Source organism: Pangasianodon hypophthalmus, chromosome 5 (assembly GCF_027358585.1).
Source record: "Pangasianodon hypophthalmus isolate fPanHyp1 chromosome 5, fPanHyp1.pri, whole genome shotgun sequence".
Classification (NCBI taxonomy): Eukaryota; Metazoa; Chordata; class Actinopteri; order Siluriformes; family Pangasiidae; genus Pangasianodon; species Pangasianodon hypophthalmus.
The window spans coordinates 115,255-141,586 of NC_069714.1; the positions used below are offsets into that span (position 1 = coordinate 115,255).

The 26,332-nt window shown below is 45.3% G+C and overlaps 10 protein-coding genes across 10 annotated transcripts; all 10 read left to right on the plus strand.

Annotated features, from left to right (window-relative positions):
• The first annotated feature begins 139 nt into the window (after positions 1-139).
• LOC128318350 (histone H3) lies at positions 140-601 on the plus strand. The gene has a single exon (XM_053234129.1). The coding sequence runs from the start codon at positions 173-175 to the stop codon at positions 581-583; it is 411 nt and encodes a 136-aa protein (XP_053090104.1). The 5' UTR covers positions 140-172; the 3' UTR covers positions 584-601.
• A 3,845-nt stretch (positions 602-4,446) lies between these two features.
• LOC128318365 (histone H4) lies at positions 4,447-4,825 on the plus strand. Its single transcript, XM_053234144.1, has one exon. It carries the CDS (start codon positions 4,462-4,464, stop codon positions 4,771-4,773), a length of 312 nt encoding a protein of 103 aa, XP_053090119.1. The 5' UTR covers positions 4,447-4,461; the 3' UTR covers positions 4,774-4,825.
• Positions 4,826-5,363: 538 nt separating this feature from the next.
• LOC128318378 (histone H2B-like) lies at positions 5,364-5,823 on the plus strand. The gene has a single exon (XM_053234157.1). It carries the CDS (start codon positions 5,400-5,402, stop codon positions 5,772-5,774), a length of 375 nt encoding a protein of 124 aa, XP_053090132.1. The 5' UTR covers positions 5,364-5,399; the 3' UTR covers positions 5,775-5,823.
• Positions 5,824-10,236: 4,413 nt separating this feature from the next.
• On the plus strand, positions 10,237-11,035 carry LOC128318333 (histone H1-like). Its single transcript, XM_053234112.1, has one exon. It carries the CDS (start codon positions 10,252-10,254, stop codon positions 10,975-10,977), a length of 726 nt encoding a protein of 241 aa, XP_053090087.1. The 5' UTR covers positions 10,237-10,251; the 3' UTR covers positions 10,978-11,035.
• Positions 11,036-11,413: 378 nt separating this feature from the next.
• Positions 11,414-24,038, plus strand: LOC128318394 (histone H2AX-like). The gene is made up of 3 exons (XM_053234176.1): positions 11,414-11,845; positions 19,290-19,294; positions 23,623-24,038. The coding sequence occupies exons 1-3, from the start codon at positions 11,463-11,465 to the stop codon at positions 24,021-24,023; spliced, it is 789 nt and encodes a 262-aa protein (XP_053090151.1). The 5' UTR covers positions 11,414-11,462; the 3' UTR covers positions 24,024-24,038.
• LOC128318345 (histone H3) lies at positions 12,392-12,881 on the plus strand. Its single transcript, XM_053234124.1, has one exon. It carries the CDS (start codon positions 12,425-12,427, stop codon positions 12,833-12,835), a length of 411 nt encoding a protein of 136 aa, XP_053090099.1. The 5' UTR covers positions 12,392-12,424; the 3' UTR covers positions 12,836-12,881.
• On the plus strand, positions 16,703-17,081 carry LOC117597369 (histone H4). The gene has a single exon (XM_034304456.2). The coding sequence runs from the start codon at positions 16,718-16,720 to the stop codon at positions 17,027-17,029; it is 312 nt and encodes a 103-aa protein (XP_034160347.2). The 5' UTR covers positions 16,703-16,717; the 3' UTR covers positions 17,030-17,081.
• Positions 17,619-18,078, plus strand: LOC117597368 (histone H2B). Its single transcript, XM_034304455.2, has one exon. It carries the CDS (start codon positions 17,655-17,657, stop codon positions 18,027-18,029), a length of 375 nt encoding a protein of 124 aa, XP_034160346.1. The 5' UTR covers positions 17,619-17,654; the 3' UTR covers positions 18,030-18,078.
• Positions 22,334-23,136, plus strand: LOC128318330 (histone H1-like). Its single transcript, XM_053234108.1, has one exon. It carries the CDS (start codon positions 22,349-22,351, stop codon positions 23,072-23,074), a length of 726 nt encoding a protein of 241 aa, XP_053090083.1. The 5' UTR covers positions 22,334-22,348; the 3' UTR covers positions 23,075-23,136.
• Positions 24,039-24,571: 533 nt separating the features above from the next.
• Positions 24,572-25,059, plus strand: LOC128318342 (histone H3). The gene has a single exon (XM_053234121.1). The coding sequence runs from the start codon at positions 24,603-24,605 to the stop codon at positions 25,011-25,013; it is 411 nt and encodes a 136-aa protein (XP_053090096.1). The 5' UTR covers positions 24,572-24,602; the 3' UTR covers positions 25,014-25,059.
• Positions 25,060-26,332: the final 1,273 nt, after the last annotated feature.

Sequence of the window (26,332 nt, forward strand, 5' to 3'; positions counted from 1 at the left end):
GTGGCGGAAGACGAGCCAATAGTCATCAAATGACGTCACACATTCTATCCAATGACAGACGAGTGCCTCCAAGACGCCCAATCAGCGCAGGGCAGCGTTAGGGCTTAAAAAGCCGGCGTTCGCGAGCGCCGTGTATTCTGTTTTTCGTCCGTGAAGTGCAGAGCTCGACGCTATGGCAAGAACCAAGCAGACCGCCCGTAAGTCTACCGGTGGCAAGGCGCCCAGAAAGCAGCTCGCCACTAAGGCCGCCCGCAAGAGCGCCCCGGCCACCGGCGGCGTGAAGAAGCCTCACCGTTACAGGCCGGGCACCGTGGCTCTGAGAGAGATCCGCCGTTATCAGAAGTCTACTGAGCTGCTCATCCGCAAGCTGCCCTTCCAGCGCCTGGTGAGAGAAATCGCTCAGGACTTCAAGACTGATCTGCGTTTCCAGAGCTCGGCCGTCATGGCCCTGCAGGAGGCGAGCGAGGCGTACCTGGTCGGCCTGTTCGAGGACACCAACCTGTGCGCCATCCACGCCAAGAGAGTGACCATCATGCCCAAGGATATTCAGCTGGCCCGCCGTATTCGCGGAGAGCGCGCTTAAACGACGACCGCGTCTAATCTACATAAAGGCTCTTTTAAGAGCCACCTCACAGTCTCAGTGAAATGAGCAAGTCTTCATCCCTTGGCTGTTTAAAAATTAATTGTAATGTGGTTTAAAAAAACATATTTTCATAAACTATATAAATTATTATAAATATGTTACGCATATTATATAATGTGTGTGTGCGTGCGCGCGTGATGTGCTTATACGCGCGCGCTCTCACGCTGTGGCACACTTACAGTGAAAAGGGAGCAGTGAACCATAAGATTTATTTGTGACGTCATGCGCCGAGGTCAGAGGCTTAGAACTATGCTGTTGGTTTGATTGACAGTTTTTCCCTTTATGACGCCGCGGGGATTCATCGATCTTTAAATGTTGGGGTTTCTGCGCGCGCCTCTTCACTAATTTGAAGGGGAGAAGCAGAAGGGTTTCTCCGTCATTCCGCCTAATAATGTCTTTCTTTTCTGCTTAGAAATAATCAGATACAATATTGGTGTGTATTTAACAAGGACAAAATGTAACATCTTATTTTTATTTATTCATTCATTCATTCGCTCATTTATTTAAACCTTTTTTTTTTTTTTTTTAAATCATTTCCATGTCAAGTGCTGAGAGGCCTGAAGAGACGTGCTTTAAAAATGGAATATGTAATAATAAAATGAAAAAAAATACTACTACTACTACTACTACTACTACTACTACTAATAATAATAATAATAATAATTAGAAGGAGTAATAAAGAAAGGCTAGATGAAAGAATAAAGGATGAGGAGTAAAATAAAGGTTGTTGTGAGCAGCGCTGTGTGTTGTTGTGGATGGATCTTGACTGCCATCGTGTGGCCAAGGTTAGGAAGTGTACTTTGCCCTAACCACTGCTGCCGCAAATATAGCAAGTCTACATAGTTAGTCTTTGTAATAAATCGTTTAAAGGGGGGGATCCTTCAAGAAATGTATGTCAATGCTATGTTTGTTGCGTGTCACAAAATATATTACGACATGACAAAAACAATAACAGCAACAATAAGAATGATTCTACTACCAATACTACTATAATAATAATAATAATAATAATAATAGGAAAGAGAAAAAAGGAAGACGAAGAAATAATATTGAAGAAAGACTAGAGTAAAGAATAAAAGTTGATGGAAGTGCACTTTGCCCTAACCACTGCTGTTTAACGCCGCAAATGTAGCAAGTCTGTAATAAATCGTTTAAAAATTTTTTTTTAAAAAAAGGAGGGAAATCCTTTAAGAAATGTTTGCCAATGCTATGCTTGTTGCGTGTTAGAAAATAGGTTAAAACATGACAAAAACAACAACAGTAATAATAATAATTCTACTACTTCTTCTTCTTCTTCTTCTTCTACTACTACTACTTCTGCTGCTACTAGTACTTCTTCTTCTAAAACTGCTACTGCTACTACTACTCATAATCGCCCTCGTGTGGCCAAGTTTAGGAAGTGCACGTTGCCCTAACCACTGTTGTTTATAGCCGCAGGTTAGGTCTACATCTGCAATAAAAAAAGAAATAAATAAATAAATAAATAAATAAATAAAGGGAGAAAAAACCTTTAAGAAATGTTTGCCAATGTTATGTTTGTTGCGTGTTACAAAATATATTAAAACATGATGACAATAACAACTACAATAACCATAATAATTCTACTACTAGTACTACTACTACTACTACTCTTAATAATAATAATAATAATAATAATTAGAAGAAATAAGAAAGAAAGACTAGAAGAAAGAATAAAGGTTGATGAATCAAATAATTATAAATCTAAAGGCTGGTGTGTGCAGCGCTGTGTGTTGTTGTGGATGGATCTTGACTGCCCTCGTGTGGCCAAGTTTATGAAGTGCACTTTGCCGCAACCACTGTTGTTTATAGCCTCTTGTTGTAAGTCTATATTTGTAATAATAATATAAATAATAAATAAATAAATAAATAAATAAATTTAAAAAAAGGGGGGGGGGGGGGGGGGGGAATCCTTTGGAATGTTTGTCAGGCTCAGGGTTACTGATCAGTAGGTCAGGGGTTCAGGCCCCAGCTCAGTGGTAGTAATGTATATGTGACAAGTAAAGGCTTCTTCCCTCTACTACTGATAATAGCTATTAAATAATTATCTTTTAGTATTTATTATAATGATTATTTATTAAATATTGTCATTACTGTATATCATTGCAACTATTATGTATTATATATCACAGTTATGTGATTCCGTGTAATGCCATCTGAACTGGATTCGGCTGCTCTTTGTACCTCCGCTGTAATATAAATGACAACTGATTCTACAGATTTCTGCTTAAGGTGCAGTATTTGGAGATTGGGAAGGTAGTTGTGTGTTGTGTTGTCTGTGATGTGCATCTTGTAAACTGTGTGGAATGTATCGTGTTGTGACCAAACACCAAGAAATATTCCTAATACATGTCAATACATATGGCAAATAAAATTACTCTGATAACAACAACACTGCTGCTACTACTACTACTACTACCACTTACAATAATAATAATAATAATAATACTGATAATAATAATACTGATAATAATAATAGTAATAATACTAATGTGTGCTCCTATTAATACTACTCCATTCTATAAGGCTAACAGACTTTTTGTGTAGTTAGTGAAGTGTGTTGTGCTGGATGGATCTTATTCATCCACGTGTGGCCGCATTTCGAAACTTGACTGCCTGCATCCGCAGTAAATAACTGGGTTCGGATAATGAAATGATTTAATAAATCAAATGTATGAACGCACGTCACATACATCGCACCCATACATGGTGATGTACGGAGAACACGGGGGTTGTTCTGTGCATCAACACGCTTCTACATGACAGTCTGATCGACACATCGAACATTGTAGACGTCTAATAAATGAGTAAAGTAAGTGGATAAGTTATGGACGGTGTTGTCAGATTGCAAAAATGTTGGGCTGCAAAATCCTCTTTACCGTGAGCGTTGTGTTTATAGAAAAGAGACGGCTTGTGAGTAGACAGTGCTTCGGTGTGTTCAGTAGAACACTGGCTTTGTGTCGACACACGTGTTTGATGAATTGTATATTAGTTTCTTTGGCACGAATGGTGAAGCGAGTATGCTTTCCTTGTGAATGACACTTGGAGTTTAAGAATGTGGAGTTTAAGAATGTTAGCGTTTGAGAAAGTGTATCTAATTTAGACATTATACCTTAGATAGTCCATTATATTTTGCCTTTGAGAGAACTGATAAAGTAAGGCCCGAGAGTTGTCTTTGCATTCCTTTCTGTGCCGCTTGTGAGTGACCTATTCGTGTGGTAAAATGTGGGCTCGATTAAAAGTGTACACAGACTGTGATGGTGATCAGCTGAATGAGGGGCCTACTAATAAGATGCTGTGCTGCTACGCGAGACCCGTCGTTATAGCAGACATAGGAGTTTAGAATCCGGGCCTTGAGCCCACAGGCATGCTCAAAAGGAACGTCTCGTGTCTGTAAAGGGAATGTCAATGTTTTACAAACACAGAGTACTTTTACTAACCTCCTTACACTGACGGGTGTTTGTCTGTATGTTTTGTTTTTTTTTAATATATATGCCTTGCATATCAGATTAAGACTTCTACTACAATTACTACTACTACTACTGGAAAAACAACTACTACTAATAATAATAATAGTAATAATAATGTTTGTGTGTATAGAGAGGGTGAGGAAGAAGAAGACGCTAGCAGGTAGAAAGCTGTGGCGTTCTGTTTCTTTTTGAATGTGCTCTATTGTGTGACCGTTGGTCTTAGGCCCGCCTCCTCGCCTGTTCTCAACAAGGTCCTGTAGAGGGCGGATAAATATGTGGGCGCTGCGCGGCGAGTTTTATTGAGCAGCTTGACTTCGAGAGAGCAGCATCATGTCTGGCAGAGGCAAGGGCGGAAAGGGGCTTGGCAAAGGAGGCGCCAAGCGTCACCGTAAAGTTCTTCGCGATAACATCCAGGGAATCACCAAGCCGGCTATTCGCCGTCTGGCTCGCCGTGGCGGTGTTAAGCGTATTTCCGGTCTGATCTACGAAGAGACTCGCGGTGTGCTGAAGGTGTTCCTGGAGAACGTGATCCGCGACGCCGTCACCTACACCGAGCATGCCAAGAGGAAGACGGTCACCGCCATGGATGTGGTGTACGCCCTGAAACGCCAGGGACGCACCCTGTACGGCTTCGGCGGTTAAACGCTCCAACACCGAACGACGCGAACACAACGGCTCTTTTAAGAGCCACCCAAACATCCAGAAAAAGAGCTGTTTCTCGTGCTGTGTGTGTGTGGGGTTTTTTTTTTTTTTTTTTTGCGAGGGGGCCTTTAAGCAAATGGCGTCAAGCGCCGTACACACGTAGCATACAAGTAGAAGATAATTTCTGTATGAACACATAACGATCATAATAATCTAGTTTTCAATGTTTATATTTAGTGTGTACGTGTGTGTGTGTGTGTGTAAAACGCGTTAGAAGACGGTGGTAGTAGAGATAAATATATACATATATGTATGTGTGTGTGTGTATTTTTATTTTATTTTACTTTTTTCCTTTAGTTATAGTGCACATTGTGAATATAAAAAGGCGGGAAGGGAAACAAAGCGTAGCGGGGGGGAGCGAGGAGGAGGAGGAGGAGGAGGAGGAGGAGGAGGAGGAGGAGGGCGGAGCGGTGGGAGGCTCCCTGTATGAGGCGGGTTGGGATTTTGACCAATAAAAAAATGTTCTTCGCTTGTGCCTAATTACAATGTCGGCCTGTAAATAGAGCGGCCGCGAGGCGGGCGTTATTCATTCTCTCGCAGTTTACTGGAGAAGCAGCAGCAGCAACATGCCCGACCCAGCCAAGGCCGCTCCCAAGAAGGGATCCAAGAAAGCCGTGACCAAGACGGCCGGCAAAGGAGGCAAGAAGCGCAGAAAGTCCAGGAAGGAGAGCTACGCTATCTACGTGTACAAAGTCCTGAAGCAGGTGCACCCCGACACCGGCATCTCTTCTAAGGCGATGGGCATCATGAACTCGTTCGTGAACGACATCTTCGAGCGTATCGCCGGTGAGTCCTCTCGTCTGGCTCATTACAACAAGCGCTCCACCATCACCTCCAGGGAGATCCAGACCGCCGTGCGCCTGTTGCTTCCCGGCGAGCTGGCCAAGCACGCCGTGTCCGAGGGCACCAAGGCCGTCACCAAGTACACCAGCTCCAAGTAAAGCGCCTTACCGCCGTCTTCATCAACCCAACGGCTCTTTTAAGAGCCACCCACTCCTTCATATAAAGAGCATTTTCTTCTTTTCCTCTCTGTCTCTCTCTCTCTCTCTTTCTGTGTGTGTGTGTGTGTGTGTGTGTGTGTGTGTGTGTGTGTGTGTGGCGGGGGGAGGGGGGGCGCGTTCCCCGCCGGCTTTTATCGCGCTGTTTCCCCGCGACTGTTTTGTTCATTGTGTCAGTTTTGTAGTATGCTAAATGCACAGGTGAGTAAATATAAACTAGATTGTTCGAGCATTGCGCGTTCTCGGTGTTGCTAAATAATTTTATGGCAGAATGAAGTAATTCTAATCAGCGTTATAGCACTGCAAAATAATTCAAAATAGGGTTCTAGAGGCACAAAGTAACTCCAATAGGGTAATAGCAATACAAAGTAATTGAAAATGGGCTTATAGGAACAAGAGGTACTTGAAAATAGGTCTATAACAGTGTAACGTCATTCAAATTACCGTATTATAGAGGCACACAGTAATTCAACATAGGGTTGTAGCTGCACTAAGTAATTAATTCAAAATAGGATTATAGCGGCACAGAGTAATTAAATGTAGTGATATGGTACCACAAAGTACTTTCAAATAGGCTCATAGTGACACAGAGTACTTCAAAATAGGGTTATAGCAGCACGAAATAATTCAAAATAGGGTTATTGCGGTACTAAAGAACTCAGAATAGGATTATAGCGGCACAGAGTTATTCAAAATAATGTTTATAGCTGTGCAGAGTAATTATAAATAGGATTAAAGCAGCATGAAGTAATTCAAATTAATGTTAGAGTTACCACAAAGTAACTCAAAATAGGATTATAGTTGTGTCGAGTAATTCAAAATAGGGTTATAGAGGGACAGAGTAGTTCAAAATAAGATCGTCGTGGCACGGAATAATTCAAAATAGGGATATAGCAACAAAAAGTAATTCAAAATAGGCTTATAGCAGCATGAAGTAATACAAATTACTGGTACAGCACCACAGAGTACTTCAAAATAGGCTTTATAGCAGCATGAAGTAATTCAAATGACAGCACCACAAAGTACTTCAAAATAGGCTTATAGCAGTGCAGAGTAATTCAAAACAGGGTTACAGCAACTCAAAATATGGTTATAGCATCACAAAGTAATTCAAAATACGTTTATTGCATCACACAGTGATTCAAAATAAAGTTCTATCAGTGTGAAGTAAATAAATTAATGTTACAGCACCACAAAGTACTTCAAAACAGGCCTATTGCAGCGCAGAGTACGTCAAAATAGGCTTATAGCAGCACAGAGTACTTCAAAACAGGCCTACAGCAGCACAGAGTACTTCAAAAAAGGCCTATAGCCGCACAGAGTACTTCAAAATAGGCTTATAGCAGCGCAGAGTACTTCAACATATGGTTATAGCAGCACGATGTACTTCAAAATAGGCTTATAGCAGCACGATGTACTTCAAAATAGGCCTATAGCCGCACAGAGTACTTCAAAACGGGCTTATAGCAGCACGATGTACTTCAAAATAGGCTTATAGCAGCACGATGTACTTCAAAATAGGCCTATAGCCGCACAGTGTACTTCAAAATAGGCCTATAGCAGCACGATGTACTTCAAAATAGGCCTATAGCCGCACAGAGTACTTCAAAACGGGCTTATAGCAGCACGATGTACTTCAAAATAGGCTTATAGCCGCACAGAGTACTTCAAAATAGGCCTATAGCCGCACAGAGTACTTCAAAACGGGCTTATAGCAGCACGATGTACTTCAAAATAGGCTTATAGCAGCGCAGAGTACTTCAACATATGGTTATAGCAGCACGATGTACTTCAAAATAGGCTTATAGCAGCACAGAGTACTTCAAAATAGGCCTATAGCAGCAGGATGTACTTCAAAATAGGCTTATAGCAGCACAGAGTACTTCAAAATAGGCCTATAGCAGCAGGATGTACTTCAAAATAGGCCTATAGCAGCACAGAGTACTTCAAAATAGGCCTATAGCCGCACAGAGTACTTCAAAACGGGCTTATAGCCGCACAGAGTACTTCAAAACGGGCTTATAGCAGCACGATGTACTTCAAAATAGGCCTATAGCAGCGCAGAGTACTTCAAAACGGGCCTATAGCCGCACAGAGTACTTCAAAATAGGCTTATAGCAGCACAGAGTACTTCAAAACGGGCTTATAGCAGCACAGAGTACTTCAAAATAGGCTTATAGCAGCACGATGTACTTCAAAATAGGCTTATAGCCGCACAGAGTACTTCAAAATGGGCTTATAGCAGCACGATGTACTTCAAAATAGGCCTATAGCCGCACAGAGTACTTCAAAACGGGCTTATAGCAGCACAGAGTACTTCAAAATGGGCTTATAGCAGCACGATGTACTTCAAAATAGGCTTATAGCAGCACAGAGTACTTCAAAACGGGCTTATAGCAGCACAGAGTACTTCAAAACGGGCTTATAGCAGCACAGAGTACTTCAAAATGGGCTTATAGCAGCACGATGTACTTCAAAATAGGCTTATAGCAGCACAGAGTACTTCAAAACGGGCTTATAGCAGCACAGAGTACTTCAAAATAGGCTTATAGCAGCACGATGTACTTCAAAATGGGCTTATAGCAGCACGATGTACTTCAAAATAGGCCTATAGCCGCACAGAGTACTTCAAAATGGGCTTATAGCAGCACGATGTACTTCAAAATAGGCCTATAGCAGCACGATGTACTTCAAAACGGGCTTATAGCAGCACGATGTACTTCAAAATGGGCTTATAGCAGCACGATGTACTTCAAAACGGGCTTATAGCAGCACGATGTACTTCAAAATAGGCTTATAGCAGCACGATGTACTTCAAAATAGGCTTATAGCCGCACAGAGTACTTCAAAATAGGCTTATAGCCGCACAGAGTAATTCTAATCAATGTTATAGCAGCAGGAAATACTTCAAAATAGGATTCTAGCCATACTGAGTAAATCGCAATCACAAGTTTAAAGCACTGTGGAGGAAATACAAAATGTAGAAGTGTGAAGATAGAAGTGTGGAGTAAATAAAAATGCATTTATAGCAGCATTGGCTACATTTATCAATTAAAACGAGGTGATAGTTGAATAACAACGAATGGGGTTAGAGCTCTGTCGAGTTCATAAGACTAGAGTTACAGCAGTGTGGAATTGAATAAACATAAGGATATAGCAGAGCCGGGCTAAACGGCACTAGGGCTAGGGCAGAGCCGGGCTAAACGGCACTAGGGTTAGGGCAGAGCCGGGCTAAACGGCACTAGGGTTAGGGCAGAGTTGGGCTAAACGGCACTAGGGTTAGGGCAGAGTTGGGCTAAACGGCACTAGGGTTAGGGCAGAGCCGGGCTAAACGGCACTAGGGCTAGGGCAGAGTTGGGCTAAACGGCACTAGGGTTAGGGCAGAGTTGGGCTAAACGGCACTAGGGTTAGGGCAGAGCCGGGCTAAACGGCACTAGGGCTAGGGCAGAGTTGGGCTAAACGGCACTAGGGTTAGGGCAGAGTTGGGCTAAACGGCACTAGGGTTAGGGCAGAGCCGGGCTAAACGGCACTAGGGTTAGGGCAGAGCCGGGCTAAACGGCACTAGGGTTAGGGCAGAGCCGGGCTAAACGGCACTAGGGTTAGGGCAGAGCCGGGCTAAACGGCACTAGGGTTAGGGCAGAGCCGGGCTAAACGGCACTAGGGCTAGGGCAGAGCCGGGCTAAACGGCACTAGGGTTAGGGCAGAGCCGGGCTAAACGGCACTAGGGTTAACTAGGGCTAGGGCTAGGGCGGAGACAGGCGCAGGTAACGAGGCGGAGGTGCGCGCCGATCGAGGCGGCCACGAGGCGCACCTGGCGCCCCGGGACCACAAGAGGACGCGGCCGCGCACGAGGAGCGCCAGCCCGAGTGCCGGCGCCAGCCCGAGCGACGAAGACCAGACGAGGACAAAGACGCTGGGAGTCACGCTGCGGGAGTCGCCTCGTCCCTCCGAGCGCGCCCGCTCTCTCCCTCTTTCGCCCTCGCTCTCCACTCATGTGCTTTACACGGCCCAAAAGGGGCCTCGGTTCACATACTGCACGCCACACTCGGCCGGTGCAAACATAGCAGCAGCACTCACACGGCTCTCCTTCATCTCGGCCCGCAGGCCTCGCAAGGGCCACGCCGTTTTTTGCCCTCTTTTTACACAGCACAACGCACGAAATGCGCGGCCCGCCGGCTCGAGCGCCAGGCGCGCCGTGCACTTTTGTGCCCGCTGCGCGAGATTGGTGCTCTCTTCCTGGCCGTGGCGGGCCTCGGGAGAAACGGGAAAGCCCGTTCTCGCGAAACGCGTGCTTGAACGCTTTGGAGCTTGCCTGACGAGTCTGATTTTCGCCGCGAAATGCCATGAGAAAACACAGTTGCGAGCGCATCGCGGAAGCGCAGTCATTCAGCGGCGCCCGGGTTGAGTCTACAACGTTCTCATGTCTGCTTTTAAGACCAGCCCCCCGGCCGCGGGGAGGGAGGTTCCTGTGTTACACAGCGCCACAGCGATTGACTCTTTTATTCTACTTAGCTCCGCACACACAGACATGGCAGAAGTCGCTCCCGCGCCCGCCGCCGCGCCGGCCAAAGCGCCCAAGAAGAAAGCAGCTTCGAGGACCAAGAAAGCGGGCCCCAGCGTCGGCGAGCTCATCGTCAAGGCGGTTTCCTCGTCCAAGGAGAGGAGCGGCGTGTCGCTCGCCGCTTTGAAGAAGGCTTTGGCTGCCGGCGGATACGATGTGGAGAAGAACAACTCCCGCGTCAAGCTCGCCGTCAAGAGCCTCGTGACAAAGGGCACTCTGGTGCAGACCAAAGGGACCGGCGCGTCTGGCTCTTTCAAGCTGAACAAGAAGCAGACCGAAGCCAAGAAGCCCGCAAAGAAAGCCGCGCCCAAACCCAAGAAGGCGGCAGCCAAGAAGCCCGCCGCGGCTAAGAAGCCCAAGAAGGTAGCGGCCAAGAAACCCGCCGCCGCCGCCAAGAAGTCTCCTAAGAAGGCGAAGAAGCCCGCCGCCGCCGCCAAGAAAGCCACCAAGAGCCCCAAGAAGGCGAAGAAGCCGGCGACCCCTAAAAAGGCAGCCAAGAGCCCCAAGAAGGCAAAGGCTGTGAAGCCCAAGACAGCAAAGCCCAAAGCGGCAAAGGCGAAAAAGGCAGCCCCCAAAAAGAAATAAACATGTTTGTGTGTTTAATTCATGTTTTTGATCCTTAAACGGCTCTTTTAAGAGCCACCCATATTTTCGTTTAAAGAGCGATATTCCCTGTCCTCTCATGACACAAAATTATGCTTTTAGTGGATTGGATTCCTCCTCCCAAAACGGTAACAGAGGCTGTAGGAGGAACATGAACATATGGGCAAACTAGTAAGAATTTACATTTCTCTATAGCGTTGTATATCATTGTGTTAGTGTGTGCGTTTGTATGTCTATTTTCCCTTCTGTCTGTTTTCATGCGCTCTCTCTCTCTCTCTCTCTCTCTCTCTCTCTCTCTCTCTCTCTGGTGGGCGGACGCTGGAATTTGACGGCGCGTTTGTGATTGGTTCTTCTGCCACAACGATCTTAGCCAATAAGAGAGCGGCTGTGTTGGCTATATCACGGAGGGCTCGGCGCGTAGTCTTTATTATTTCAGCGTCGTTCGTGGAACAGGTCTGATCATAACCATGAGTGGTCGCGGGAAAACCGGCGGAAAGGCTAGGGCCAAGGCCAAGACTCGTTCCTCCAGAGCTGGGCTGCAGTTCCCTGTGGGCCGTGTGCACAGGCTCCTGCGTAAAGGCAACTACGCCGAGCGCGTCGGTGCCGGCGCTCCGGTCTACCTGGCCGCCGTGCTGGAGTATCTGACTGCTGAGATCCTGGAGTTGGCCGGCAACGCCGCCCGTGACAACAAGAAGACCCGTATCATCCCCCGCCACCTGCAGCTCGCCGTGCGTAACGACGAGGAGCTGAACAAACTGCTCGGCGGGGTGACCATCGCTCAGGGTGGTGTGCTGCCTAACATTCAGGCCGTGCTTCTGCCCAAGAAGACTGAGAAGACCGTCAAGACCAAGTAAACGCGCCCACTGCTGCGTTTGCCAGTACCCAAAGGCTCTTTTAAGAGCCACCCACTTCTGCTCCAAAAGTGCAATGTTATTCCTATCTTCTTAATACAAAGCAAACGCGGTTAAAATCAGGACATGAGCACACTAATTTGCTAATAATTATATATGCGTTATATATATTATAAATAATTATATACTTGGAAAATATTCAAGTAGTAGCAGTAGTAGTAGTAATAGTAATAATAATAATAATAATAATAATAACAATAGTGAGGCGTGTTGGCTAAATGCAGTGTGAGGGATGAGAATATGTTTTGACGGCGGGCGGTTTGTGTGTAACTGGTGAATGGCAGAGTACAAAAGCGCTGCGCGCCCGTGGAATAGGGGCGGGCGCCTTGTGTTTCGAACTGTGCCGGTGGCGGAAGACGAGCCAATAGTCATCAAATGACGTCACACATTCTATCCAATGACAGACGAGTGCCTCCAAGACGCCCAATCAGCGCAGGGCAGCGTTAGGGCTTAAAAAGCCGGCGTTCGCGAGCGCCGTGTATTCTGTTTTTCGTCCGTGAAGTGCAGAGCTCGACGCTATGGCAAGAACCAAGCAGACCGCCCGTAAGTCTACCGGTGGCAAGGCGCCCAGAAAGCAGCTCGCCACTAAGGCCGCCCGCAAGAGCGCCCCGGCCACCGGCGGCGTGAAGAAGCCTCACCGTTACAGGCCGGGCACCGTGGCTCTGAGAGAGATCCGCCGTTATCAGAAGTCTACTGAGCTGCTCATCCGCAAGCTGCCCTTCCAGCGCCTGGTGAGAGAAATCGCTCAGGACTTCAAGACTGATCTGCGTTTCCAGAGCTCGGCCGTCATGGCCCTGCAGGAGGCGAGCGAGGCGTACCTGGTCGGCCTGTTCGAGGACACCAACCTGTGCGCCATCCACGCCAAGAGAGTGACCATCATGCCCAAGGATATTCAGCTGGCCCGCCGTATTCGCGGAGAGCGCGCTTAAACGACGACCGCGTCTAATCTACACAAAGGCTCTTTTAAGAGCCACCTCACAGTCTCAGTGAAATGAGCAAGTCTTCATCCCTTGGCTGTTTAAAAATTAATTGTAATGTGGTTTAAAAAAACATATTTTCATAAACTATATAAATTATTATAAATATGTTACGCATATTATATAATGTGTGTGTGCGTGCGCGCGTGATGTGCTTATACGCGCGCGCTCTCACGCTGTGGCACACTTACAGTGAAAAGGGAGCAGTGAACCATAAGATTTATTTGTGACGTCATGCGCCGAGGTCAGAGGCTTAGAACTATGCTGTTGGTTTGATTGACAGTTTTTCCCTTTATGACGCCGCGGGGATTCATCGATCTTTAAATGTTGGGGTTTCTGCGCGCGCCTCTTCACTAATTTGAAGGGGAGAAGCAGAAGGGTTTCTCCGTCATTCCGCCTAATAATGTCTTTCTTTTCTGCTTAGAAATAATCAGATACAATATTGGTGTGTATTTAACAAGGACAAAATGTAACATCTTATTTTTATTTATTCATTCATTCATTCGCTCATTTATTTAAACCTTTTTTTTTTTTTTTTTAAATCATTTCCATGTCAAGTGCTGAGAGGCCTGAAGAGACGTGCTTTAAAAATGGAATATGTAATAATAAAATGAAAAAAAATACTACTACTACTACTACTACTACTACTACTACTACTAATAATAATAATAATAATTAGAAGGAGTAATAAAGAAAGGCTAGATGAAAGAATAAAGGATGAGGAGTAAAATAAAGGTTGTTGTGAGCAGCGCTGTGTGTTGTTGTGGATGGATCTTGACTGCCATCGTGTGGCCAAGGTTAGGAAGTGTACTTTGCCCTAACCACTGCTGCCGCAAATATAGCAAGTCTACATAGTTAGTCTTTGTAATAAATCGTTTAAAGGGGGGGATCCTTCAAGAAATGTATGTCAATGCTATGTTTGTTGCGTGTCACAAAATATATTACGACATGACAAAAACAATAACAGCAACAATAAGAATGATTCTACTACCAATACTACTATAATAATAATAATAATAATAATAATAGGAAAGAGAAAAAAGGAAGACGAAGAAATAATATTGAAGAAAGACTAGAGTAAAGAATAAAAGTTGATGGAAGTGCACTTTGCCCTAACCACTGCTGTTTAACGCCGCAAATGTAGCAAGTCTGTAATAAATCGTTTAAAAATTTTTTTTTAAAAAAAGGAGGGAAATCCTTTAAGAAATGTTTGCCAATGCTATGCTTGTTGCGTGTTAGAAAATAGGTTAAAACATGACAAAAACAACAACAGTAATAATAATAATTCTACTACTTCTTCTTCTTCTTCTTCTTCTACTACTACTACTTCTGCTGCTACTAGTACTTCTTCTTCTAAAACTGCTACTGCTACTACTACTCATAATCGCCCTCGTGTGGCCAAGTTTAGGAAGTGCACGTTGCCCTAACCACTGTTGTTTATAGCCGCAGGTTAGGTCTACATCTGCAATAAAAAAAGAAATAAATAAATAAATAAATAAATAAATAAAGGGAGAAAAAACCTTTAAGAAATGTTTGCCAATGTTATGTTTGTTGCGTGTTACAAAATATATTAAAACATGATGACAATAACAACTACAATAACCATAATAATTCTACTACTAGTACTACTACTACTACTACTCTTAATAATAATAATAATAATAATAATTAGAAGAAATAAGAAAGAAAGACTAGAAGAAAGAATAAAGGTTGATGAATCAAATAATTATAAATCTAAAGGCTGGTGTGTGCAGCGCTGTGTGTTGTTGTGGATGGATCTTGACTGCCCTCGTGTGGCCAAGTTTATGAAGTGCACTTTGCCGCAACCACTGTTGTTTATAGCCTCTTGTTGTAAGTCTATATTTGTAATAATAATATAAATAATAAATAAATAAATAAATAAATAAATTTAAAAAAAGGGGGGGGGGGGGGGGGGGGGGGGAATCCTTTGGAATGTTTGTCAGGCTCAGGGTTACTGATCAGTAGGTCAGGGGTTCAGGCCCCAGCTCAGTGGTAGTAATGTATATGTGACAAGTAAAGGCTTCTTCCCTCTACTACTGATAATAGCTATTAAATAATTATCTTTTAGTATTTATTATAATGATTATTTATTAAATATTGTCATTACTGTATATCATTGCAACTATTATGTATTATATATCACAGTTATGTGATTCCGTGTAATGCCATCTGAACTGGATTCGGCTGCTCTTTGTACCTCCGCTGTAATATAAATGACAACTGATTCTACAGATTTCTGCTTAAGGTGCAGTATTTGGAGATTGGGAAGGTAGTTGTGTGTTGTGTTGTCTGTGATGTGCATCTTGTAAACTGTGTGGAATGTATCGTGTTGTGACCAAACACCAAGAAATATTCCTAATACATGTCAATACATATGGCAAATAAAATTACTCTGATAACAACAACACTGCTGCTACTACTACTACTACTACCACTTACAATAATAATAATAATAATAATACTGATAATAATAATACTGATAATAATAATAGTAATAATACTAATGTGTGCTCCTATTAATACTACTCCATTCTATAAGGCTAACAGACTTTTTGTGTAGTTAGTGAAGTGTGTTGTGCTGGATGGATCTTATTCATCCACGTGTGGCCGCATTTCGAAACTTGACTGCCTGCATCCGCAGTAAATAACTGGGTTCGGATAATGAAATGATTTAATAAATCAAATGTATGAACGCACGTCACATACATCGCACCCATACATGGTGATGTACGGAGAACACGGGGGTTGTTCTGTGCATCAACACGCTTCTACATGACAGTCTGATCGACACATCGAACATTGTAGACGTCTAATAAATGAGTAAAGTAAGTGGATAAGTTATGGACGGTGTTGTCAGATTGCAAAAATGTTGGGCTGCAAAATCCTCTTTACCGTGAGCGTTGTGTTTATAGAAAAGAGACGGCTTGTGAGTAGACAGTGCTTCGGTGTGTTCAGTAGAACACTGGCTTTGTGTCGACACACGTGTTTGATGAATTGTATATTAGTTTCTTTGGCACGAATGGTGAAGCGAGTATGCTTTCCTTGTGAATGACACTTGGAGTTTAAGAATGTGGAGTTTAAGAATGTTAGCGTTTGAGAAAGTGTATCTAATTTAGACATTATACCTTAGATAGTCCATTATATTTTGCCTTTGAGAGAACTGATAAAGTAAGGCCCGAGAGTTGTCTTTGCATTCCTTTCTGTGGCGCTTGTGAGTGACCTATTCGTGTGGTAAAATGTGGGCTCGATTAAAAGTGTACACAGACTGTGATGGTGATCAGCTGAATGAGGGGCCTACTAATAAGATGCTGTGCTGCTACGCGAGACCCGTCGTTATAGCAGACATAGGAGTTTAGAATCCGGGCCTTGAGCCCACAGGCATGCTCAAAAGGAACGTCTCGTGTCTGTAAAGGGAATGTCAATGTTTTACAAACACAGAGTACTTTTACTAACCTCCTTACACTGACGGGTGTTTGTCTGTATGTTTTGTTTTTTTTTAATATATATGCCTTGCATATCAGATTAAGACTTCTACTACAATTACTACTACTACTACTGGAAAAACAACTACTACTAATAATAATAATAGTAATAATAATGTTTGTGTGTATAGAGAGGGTGAGGAAGAAGAAGACGCTAGCAGGTAGAAAGCTGTGGCGTTCTGTTTCTTTTTGAATGTGCTCTATTGTGTGACCGTTGGTCTTAGGCCCGCCTCCTCGCCTGTTCTCAACAAGGTCCTGTAGAGGGCGGATAAATATGTGGGCGCTGCGCGGCGAGTTTTATTGAGCAGCTTGACTTCGAGAGAGCAGCATCATGTCTGGCAGAGGCAAGGGCGGAAAGGGGCTTGGCAAAGGAGGCGCCAAGCGTCACCGTAAAGTTCTTCGCGATAACATCCAGGGAATCACCAAGCCGGCTATTCGCCGTCTGGCTCGCCGTGGCGGTGTTAAGCGTATTTCCGGTCTGATCTACGAAGAGACTCGCGGTGTGCTGAAGGTGTTCCTGGAGAACGTGATCCGCGACGCCGTCACCTACACCGAGCATGCCAAGAGGAAGACGGTCACCGCCATGGATGTGGTGTACGCCCTGAAACGCCAGGGACGCACCCTGTACGGCTTCGGCGGTTAAACGCTCCAACACCGAACGACGCGAACACAACGGCTCTTTTAAGAGCCACCCAAACATCCAGAAAAAGAGCTGTTTCTCGTGCTGTGTGTGTGTGGGGTTTTTTTTTTTTTTTTTTGCGAGGGGGCCTTTAAGCAAATGGCGTCAAGCGCCGTACACACGTAGCATACAAGTAGAAGATAATTTCTGTATGAACACATAACGATCATAATAATCTAGTTTTCAATGTTTATATTTAGTGTGTACGTGTGTGTGTGTGTGTGTAAAACGCGTTAGAAGACGGTGGTAGTAGAGATAAATATATACATATATGTATGTGTGTGTGTGTATTTTTATTTTATTTTACTTTTTTCCTTTAGTTATAGTGCACATTGTGAATATAAAAAGGCGGGAAGGGAAACAAAGCGTAGCGGGGGGGAGCGAGGAGGAGGAGGAGGAGGAGGAGGAGGAGGAGGAGGAGGAGGGCGGAGCGGTGGGAGGCTCCCTGTATGAGGCGGGTTGGGATTTTGACCAATAAAAAAATGTTCTTCGCTTGTGCCTAATTACAATGTCGGCCTGTAAATAGAGCGGCCGCGAGGCGGGCGTTATTCATTCTCTCGCAGTTTACTGGAGAAGCAGCAGCAGCAACATGCCCGACCCAGCCAAGGCCGCTCCCAAGAAGGGATCCAAGAAAGCCGTGACCAAGACGGCCGGCAAAGGAGGCAAGAAGCGCAGAAAGTCCAGGAAGGAGAGCTACGCTATCTACGTGTACAAAGTCCTGAAGCAGGTGCACCCCGACACCGGCATCTCTTCTAAGGCGATGGGCATCATGAACTCGTTCGTGAACGACATCTTCGAGCGTATCGCCGGTGAGTCCTCTCGTCTGGCTCATTACAACAAGCGCTCCACCATCACCTCCAGGGAGATCCAGACCGCCGTGCGCCTGTTGCTTCCCGGCGAGCTGGCCAAGCACGCCGTGTCCGAGGGCACCAAGGCCGTCACCAAGTACACCAGCTCCAAGTAAAGCGCCTTACCGCCGTCTTCATCAACCCAACGGCTCTTTTAAGAGCCACCCACTCCTTCATATAAAGAGCAATTTCTTCTTTTCCTCTCTGTCTCTCTCTCTCTCTCTTTCTGTGTGTGTGTGTGTGTGTGTGGCGGGGGGAGGGGGGGCGCGTTCCCCGCCGGCTTTTATCGCGCTGTTTCCCCGCGACTGTTTTGTTCATTGTGTCAGTTTTGTAGTATGCTAAATGCACAGGTGAGTAAATATAAACTAGATTGTTCGAGCATTGCGCGTTCTCGGTGTTGCTAAATAATTTTATGGCAGAATGAAGTAATTCTAATCAGCGTTATAGCACTGCAAAATAATTCAAAATAGGGTTCTAGAGGCACAAAGTAACTCCAATAGGGTAATAGCAATACAAAGTAATTGAAAATGGGCTTATAGGAACAAGAGGTACTTGAAAATAGGTCTATAACAGTGTAACGTCATTCAAATTACCGTATTATAGAGGCACACAGTAATTCAACATAGGGTTGTAGCTGCACTAAGTAATTAATTCAAAATAGGATTATAGCGGCACAGAGTAATTAAATGTAGTGATATGGTACCACAAAGTACTTTCAAATAGGCTCATAGTGACACAGAGTACTTCAAAATAGGGTTATAGCAGCACGAAATAATTCAAAATAGGGTTATTGCGGTACTAAAGAACTCAGAATAGGATTATAGCGGCACAGAGTTATTCAAAATAATGTTTATAGCTGTGCAGAGTAATTATAAATAGGATTAAAGCAGCATGAAGTAATTCAAATTAATGTTAGAGTTACCACAAAGTAACTCAAAATAGGATTATAGTTGTGTCGAGTAATTCAAAATAGGGTTATAGAGGGACAGAGTAGTTCAAAATAAGATCGTCGTGGCACGGAATAATTCAAAATAGGGATATAGCAACAAAAAGTAATTCAAAATAGGCTTATAGCAGCATGAAGTAATACAAATTACTGGTACAGCACCACAGAGTACTTCAAAATAGGCTTTATAGCAGCATGAAGTAATTCAAATGACAGCACCACGAAGTACTTCAAAATAGGCTTATAGCAGTGCAGAGTAATTCAAAACAGGGTTACAGCAACTCAAAATATGGTTATAGCATCACAAAGTAATTCAAAATACGTTTATTGCATCACACAGTGATTCAAAATAAAGTTCTATCAGTGTGAAGTAAATAAATTAATGTTACAGCACCACAAAGTACTTCAAAACAGGCCTATTGCAGCGCAGAGTACGTCAAAATAGGCTTATAGCAGCACAGAGTACTTCAAAACAGGCCTACAGCAGCACAGAGTACTTCAAAAAAGGCCTATAGCCGCACAGAGTACTTCAAAATAGGCTTATAGCAGCGCAGAGTACTTCAACATATGGTTATAGCAGCACGATGTACTTCAAAATAGGCTTATAGCAGCACGATGTACTTCAAAATAGGCCTATAGCCGCACAGAGTACTTCAAAACGGGCCTATAGCAGCACGATGTACTTCAAAATAGGCTTATAGCAGCACGATGTACTTCAAAATAGGCCTATAGCCGCACAGTGTACTTCAAAATAGGCCTATAGCAGCACGATGTACTTCAAAATAGGCCTATAGCCGCACAGAGTACTTCAAAACGGGCTTATAGCAGCACGATGTACTTCAAAATAGGCTTATAGCAGCACAGAGTACTTCAAAATAGGCCTATAGCCGCACAGAGTACTTCAAAACGGGCTTATAGCAGCACGATGTACTTCAAAATAGGCTTATAGCAGCGCAGAGTACTTCAACATATGGTTATAGCAGCACGATGTACTTCAAAATAGGCTTATAGCAGCACAGAGTACTTCAAAATAGGCCTATAGCAGCAGGATGTACTTCAAAATAGGCTTATAGCAGCACAGAGTACTTCAAAATAGGCCTATAGCAGCAGGATGTACTTCAAAATAGGCCTATAGCAGCACAGAGTACTTCAAAATAGGCCTATAGCCGCACAGAGTACTTCAAAACGGGCTTATAGCAGCACAGAGTACTTCAAAACGGGCTTATAGCAGCACAGAGTACTTCAAAACGGGCTTATAGCAGCACGATGTACTTCAAAATAGGCCTATAGCAGCGCAGAGTACTTCAAAACGGGCCTATAGCCGCACAGAGTACTTCAAAATAGGCTTATAGCAGCACAGAGTACTTCAAAACGGGCTTATAGCAGCACAGAGTACTTCAAAATAGGCTTATAGCAGCACGATGTACTTCAAAATAGGCTTATAGCCGCACAGAGTACTTCAAAATGGGCTTATAGCAGCACGATGTACTTCAAAATAGGCCTATAGCCGCACAGAGTACTTCAAAACGGGCTTATAGCAGCACAGAGTACTTCAAAATGGGCTTATAGCAGCACGATGTACTTCAAAATAGGCCTATAGCAGCGCAGAGTACTTCAAAACGGGCCTATAGCAGCACAGAGTACTTCAAAATAGGCTTATAGCAGCACAGAGTACTTCAAAACGGGCTTATAGCAGCACAGAGTACTTCAAAATAGGCTTATAGCAGCACGATGTACTTCAAAATAGGCTTATAGCCGCACAGAGTACTTCAAAATGGGCTTATAGCAGCACGATGTACTTCAAAATAGGCCTATAGCCGCACAGAGTACTTCAAAACGGGCTTATAGCAGCACAGAGTACTTCAAAATGGGCTTATAGCAGCACGATGTACTTCAAAATAGGCTTATAGCAGCACAGAGTACTTCAAAACGGGCTTATAGCAGCACAGAGTACTTCAAAATAGGCTTATAGCAGCACGATGTACTTCAAAATGGGCTTATAGCCGCACAGAGTACTTCAAAATGGGCTTATAGCAGCACGATGTACTTCAAAATAGGCCTATAGCAGCACGATGTACTTCAAAACGGGCTTATAGCAGCACGATGTACTTCAAAATGGGCTTATAGCAGCACGATGTACTTCAAAACGGGCTTATAGCAGCACGATGTACTTCAAAATAGGCTTATAGCAGCACGATGTACTTCAAAATAGGCTTATAGCCGCACAGAGTACTTCAAAATAGGCTTATAGCCGCACAGAGTAATTCTAATCAATGTTATAGCAGCAGGAAATACTTCAAAATAGGATTCTAGCCATACTGAGTAAATCGCAATCACAAGTTTAAAGCACTGTGGAGGAAATACAAAATGTAGAAGTGTGAAGATAGAAGTGTGGAGTAAATAAAAATGCATTTATAGCAGCATTGGCTACATTTATCAATTAAAACGAGGTGATAGTTGAATAACAACGAATGGGGTTAGAGCTCTGTCGAGTTCATAAGACTAGAGTTACAGCAGTGTGGAATTGAATAAACATAAGGATATAGCAGAGCCGGGCTAAACGGCACTAGGGCTAGGGCAGAGTTGGGCTAAACGGCACTAGGGTTAGGGCAGAGCCGGGCTAAACGGCACTAGGGTTAGGGCAGAGCCGGGCTAAACGGCACTAGGGTTAGGGCAGAGCCGGGCTAAACGGCACTAGGGTTAGGGCAGAGTTGGGCTAAACGGCACTAGGGCTAGGGCAGAGCCGGGCTAAACGGCACTAGGGTTAGGGCAGAGCCGGGCTAAACGGCACTAGGGTTAACTAGGGCTAGGGCTAGGGCGGAGACAGGCGCAGGTAACGAGGCGGAGGTGCGCGCCGATCGAGGCGGCCACGAGGCGCACCTGGCGCCCCGGGACCACAAGAGGACGCGGCCGCGCACGAGGAGCGCCAGCCCGAGTGCCGGCGCCAGCCCGAGCGACGAAGACCAGACGAGGACAAAGACGCTGGGAGTCACGCTGCGGGAGTCGCCTCGTCCCTCCGAGCGCGCCCGCTCTCTCCCTCTTTCGCCCTCGCTCTCCACTCATGTGCTTTACACGGCCCAAAAGGGGCCTCGGTTCACATACTGCACGCCACACTCGGCCGGTGCAAACATAGCAGCAGCACTCACACGGCTCTCCTTCATCTCGGCCCGCAGGCCTCGCAAGGGCCACGCCGTTTTTTGCCCTCTTTTTACACAGCACAACGCACGAAATGCGCGGCCCGCCGGCTCGAGCGCCAGGCGCGCCGTGCACTTTTGTGCCCGCTGCGCGAGATTGGTGCTCTCTTCCTGGCCGTGGCGGGCCTCGGGAGAAACGGGAAAGCCCGTTCTCGCGAAACGCGTGCTTGAACGCTTTGGAGCTTGCCTGACGAGTCTGATTTTCGCCGCGAAATGCCATGAGAAAACACAGTTGCGAGCGCATCGCGGAAGCGCAGTCATTCAGCGGCGCCCGGGTTGAGTCTACAACGTTCTCATGTCTGCTTTTAAGACCAGCCCCCCGGCCGCGGGGAGGGAGGTTCCTGTGTTACACAGCGCCACAGCGATTGACTCTTTTATTCTACTTAGCTCCGCACACACAGACATGGCAGAAGTCGCTCCCGCGCCCGCCGCCGCGCCGGCCAAAGCGCCCAAGAAGAAAGCAGCTTCGAGGACCAAGAAAGCGGGCCCCAGCGTCGGCGAGCTCATCGTCAAGGCGGTTTCCTCGTCCAAGGAGAGGAGCGGCGTGTCGCTCGCCGCTTTGAAGAAGGCTTTGGCTGCCGGCGGATACGATGTGGAGAAGAACAACTCCCGCGTCAAGCTCGCCGTCAAGAGCCTCGTGACAAAGGGCACTCTGGTGCAGACCAAAGGGACCGGCGCGTCTGGCTCTTTCAAGCTGAACAAGAAGCAGACCGAAGCCAAGAAGCCCGCAAAGAAAGCCGCGCCCAAACCCAAGAAGGCGGCAGCCAAGAAGCCCGCCGCGGCTAAGAAGCCCAAGAAGGTAGCGGCCAAGAAACCCGCCGCCGCCGCCAAGAAGTCTCCTAAGAAGGCGAAGAAGCCCGCCGCCGCCGCCAAGAAAGCCACCAAGAGCCCCAAGAAGGCGAAGAAGCCGGCGACCCCTAAAAAGGCAGCCAAGAGCCCCAAGAAGGCAAAGGCTGTGAAGCCCAAGACAGCAAAGCCCAAAGCGGCAAAGGCGAAAAAGGCAGCCCCCAAAAAGAAATAAACATGTTTGTGTGTTTAATTCATGTTTTTGATCCTTAAACGGCTCTTTTAAGAGCCACCCATATTTTCGTTTAAAGAGCGATATTCCCTGTCCTCTCATGACACAAAATTATGCTTTTAGTGGATTGGATTCCTCCTCCCAAAACGGTGACAGAGGCTGTAGGAGGAACATGAACATATGGGCAAACTAGTAAGAATTTACATTTCTCTATAGCGTTGTATATCATTGTGTTAGTGTGTGCGTTTGTATGTCTATTTTCCCTTCTGTCTGTTTTCATGCGCTCTCTCTCTCTCTCTCTCTCTCTCTCTCTCACACACACACACACACACACACACACACACACACACACACAGGCGGCGTCACAAACGGGGGTGGGAGGGGTGTCGCGTAGAATAGAATGGTGGGCGGACGCTGGAATTTGACGGCGCGTTTGTGATTGGTTCTTCTGCCACAACGATCTTAGCCAATAAGAGAGCGGCTGTGTTGGCTATATCACGGAGGGCTCGGCGCGTAGTCTTTATTATTTCAGCGTCGTTCGTGGAAAACAGGTCTGATCATAACCATGAGTGGTCGCGGGAAAACCGGCGGAAAGGCTAGGGCCAAGGCCAAGACTCGTTCCTCCAGAGCTGGGCTGCAGTTCCCTGTGGGCCGTGTGCACAGGCTCCTGCGTAAAGGCAACTACGCCGAGCGCGTCGGTGCCGGCGCTCCGGTCTACCTGGCCGCCGTGCTGGAGTATCTGACTGCTGAGATCCTGGAGTTGGCCGGCAACGCCGCCCGTGACAACAAGAAGACCCGTATCATCCCCCGCCACCTGCAGCTCGCCGTGCGTAACGACGAGGAGCTGAACAAACTGCTCGGCGGGGTGACCATCGCTCAGGGTGGTGTGCTGCCTAACATTCAGGCCGTGCTTCTGCCCAAGAAGACTGAGAAGACCGTCAAGACCAAGTAAACGCGCCCACTGCTGCGTTTGCCAGTACCCAAAGGCTCTTTTAAGAGCCACCCACTTCTGCTCCAAAAGTGCAATGTTATTCCTATCTCTCTTAATACAAAGCAAACGCGGTTAAAATCAGGACATGAGCACACTAATTTGCTAATAATTATATATGCGTTATATATATAATAAATAATTATATACTTGGAAAATATTCAAGTAGTAGCAGTAGTAGTAGTAATAGTAATAATAATAATAATAATAATAATAACAATAATAGTGAGGCGTGTTGGCTAAATGCAGTGTGAGGGATGAGAATATGTTTTGACGGCGGGCGGTTTGTGTGTAACTGGTGAATGGCAGAGTACAAAAGCGCTGCGCGCCCGTGGAATAGGGGCGGGCGCCTTGTGTTTCGAACTGTGCCGGTGGCGGAAGACGAGCCAATAGTCATCAAATGACGTCACACATTCTATCCAATGACAGACGAGTGCCTCCAAGACGCCCAATCAGCGCAGGGCAGCGTTAGGGCTTAAAAAGCCGGCGTTCGCGAGCGCCGTGTATTCTGTTTTTCGTCCGTGAAGTGCAGAGCTCGACGCTATGGCAAGAACCAAGCAGACCGCCCGTAAGTCCACCGGTGGCAAGGCGCCCAGGAAGCAGCTCGCCACTAAGGCCGCCCGCAAGAGCGCCCCGGCCACCGGCGGCGTGAAGAAGCCTCACCGTTACAGGCCGGGCACCGTGGCTCTGAGAGAGATCCGCCGTTATCAGAAGTCTACTGAGCTGCTCATCCGCAAGCTGCCCTTCCAGCGCCTGGTGAGAGAAATCGCTCAGGACTTCAAGACTGATCTGCGTTTCCAGAGCTCGGCCGTCATGGCCCTGCAGGAGGCGAGCGAGGCGTACCTGGTCGGCCTGTTCGAGGACACCAACCTGTGCGCCATCCACGCCAAGAGAGTGACCATCATGCCCAAGGATATTCAGCTGGCCCGCCGTATTCGCGGAGAGCGCGCTTAAACGACGACCGCGTCTAATCTACACAAAGGCTCTTTTAAGAGCCACCTCACAGTCTCAGTGAAATGAGCAAGTCTTCATCCCTTGGCTGTTTAAAAATTAATTGTAATGTGGTTTAAAAAAACATTGTAAATATTTTCATAAACTATATAAATTATTATAAATATGTTACGCATATTATATAATGTGTGTGTGCGTGCGCGCGTGATGTGCTTATACGCGCGCGCTCTCACGCTGTGGCACACTTACAGTGAAAAGGGAGCAGTGAACCATAAGATTTATTTGTGACGTCATGCGCCGAGGTCAGAGGCTTAGAACTATGCTGTTGGTTTGATTGACAGTTTTTCCCTTTATGACGCCGCGGGGATTCATCGATCTTTAAATGTTGGGGTTTCTGCGCGCGCCTCTTCACTAATTTGAAGGGGAGAAGCAGAAGGGTTTCTCCGTCATTCCGCCTAATAATGTCTTTCTTTTCTGCTTAGAAATAATCAGATACAATATTGGTGTGTATTTAACAAGGACAAAATGTAACATCTTATTTTTATTTATTCATTCATTCATTCGCTCATTTATTTAAACCTTTTTTTTTTTTTTTTTAAATCATTTCCATGTCAAGTGCTGAGAGGCCTGAAGAGACGTGCTTTAAAAATGGAATATGTAATAATAAAATGAAAAAAAATACTACTACTACTACTACTACTACTACTACTACTAATAATAATAATAATAATTAGAAGGAGTAATAAAGAAAGGCTAGATGAAAGAATAAAGGATGAGGAGTAAAATAAAGGTTGTTGTGAGCAGCGCTGTGTGTTGTTGTGGATGGATCTTGACTGCCATCGTGTGGCCAAGGTTAGGAAGTGTACTTTGCCCTAACCACTGCTGCCGCAAATATAGCAAGTCTACATAGTTAGTCTTTGTAATAAATCGTTTAAAGGGGGGGGATCCTTCAAGAAATGTATGTCAATGCTATGTTTGTTGCGTGTCACAAAATATATTACGACATGACAAAAACAATAACAGCAACAATAAGAATGATTCTACTACCAGTACTACTATAATAATAATAATAATAATAGGAAAGAGAAAAAAGGAAGACGAAGAAATAATATTGAAGAAAGACTAGAGTAAAGAATAAAAGTTGATGGAAGTGCACTTTGCCCTAACCACTGCTGTTTAACGCCGCAAATGTAGCAAGTCTGTAATAAATCGTTTAAAAATTTTTTTTTAAAAAAAGGAGGGAAATCCTTTAAGAAATGTTTGCCAATGCTATGCTTGTTGCGTGTTAGAAAATAGGTTAAAACATGACAAAAACAACAACA

Excerpts from the sequence above, each read along its gene's own strand:
- LOC128318350 (XM_053234129.1), top strand. The coding sequence starts at position 173 with ATGGCAAGAACCAAGCAGACCGCCCGTAAGTCTACCGGTGGCAAGGCG.
- LOC128318365 (XM_053234144.1), top strand. The coding sequence starts at position 4,462 with ATGTCTGGCAGAGGCAAGGGCGGAAAGGGGCTTGGCAAAGGAGGCGCC.
- LOC128318378 (XM_053234157.1), top strand. The coding sequence starts at position 5,400 with ATGCCCGACCCAGCCAAGGCCGCTCCCAAGAAGGGATCCAAGAAAGCC.
- LOC128318333 (XM_053234112.1), top strand. The coding sequence starts at position 10,252 with ATGTCTGCTTTTAAGACCAGCCCCCCGGCCGCGGGGAGGGAGGTTCCT.
- LOC128318394 (XM_053234176.1), top strand. The coding sequence starts at position 11,463 with ATGAGTGGTCGCGGGAAAACCGGCGGAAAGGCTAGGGCCAAGGCCAAG.
- LOC128318345 (XM_053234124.1), top strand. The coding sequence starts at position 12,425 with ATGGCAAGAACCAAGCAGACCGCCCGTAAGTCTACCGGTGGCAAGGCG.
- LOC117597369 (XM_034304456.2), top strand. The coding sequence starts at position 16,718 with ATGTCTGGCAGAGGCAAGGGCGGAAAGGGGCTTGGCAAAGGAGGCGCC.
- LOC117597368 (XM_034304455.2), top strand. The coding sequence starts at position 17,655 with ATGCCCGACCCAGCCAAGGCCGCTCCCAAGAAGGGATCCAAGAAAGCC.
- LOC128318330 (XM_053234108.1), top strand. The coding sequence starts at position 22,349 with ATGTCTGCTTTTAAGACCAGCCCCCCGGCCGCGGGGAGGGAGGTTCCT.
- LOC128318342 (XM_053234121.1), top strand. The coding sequence starts at position 24,603 with ATGGCAAGAACCAAGCAGACCGCCCGTAAGTCCACCGGTGGCAAGGCG.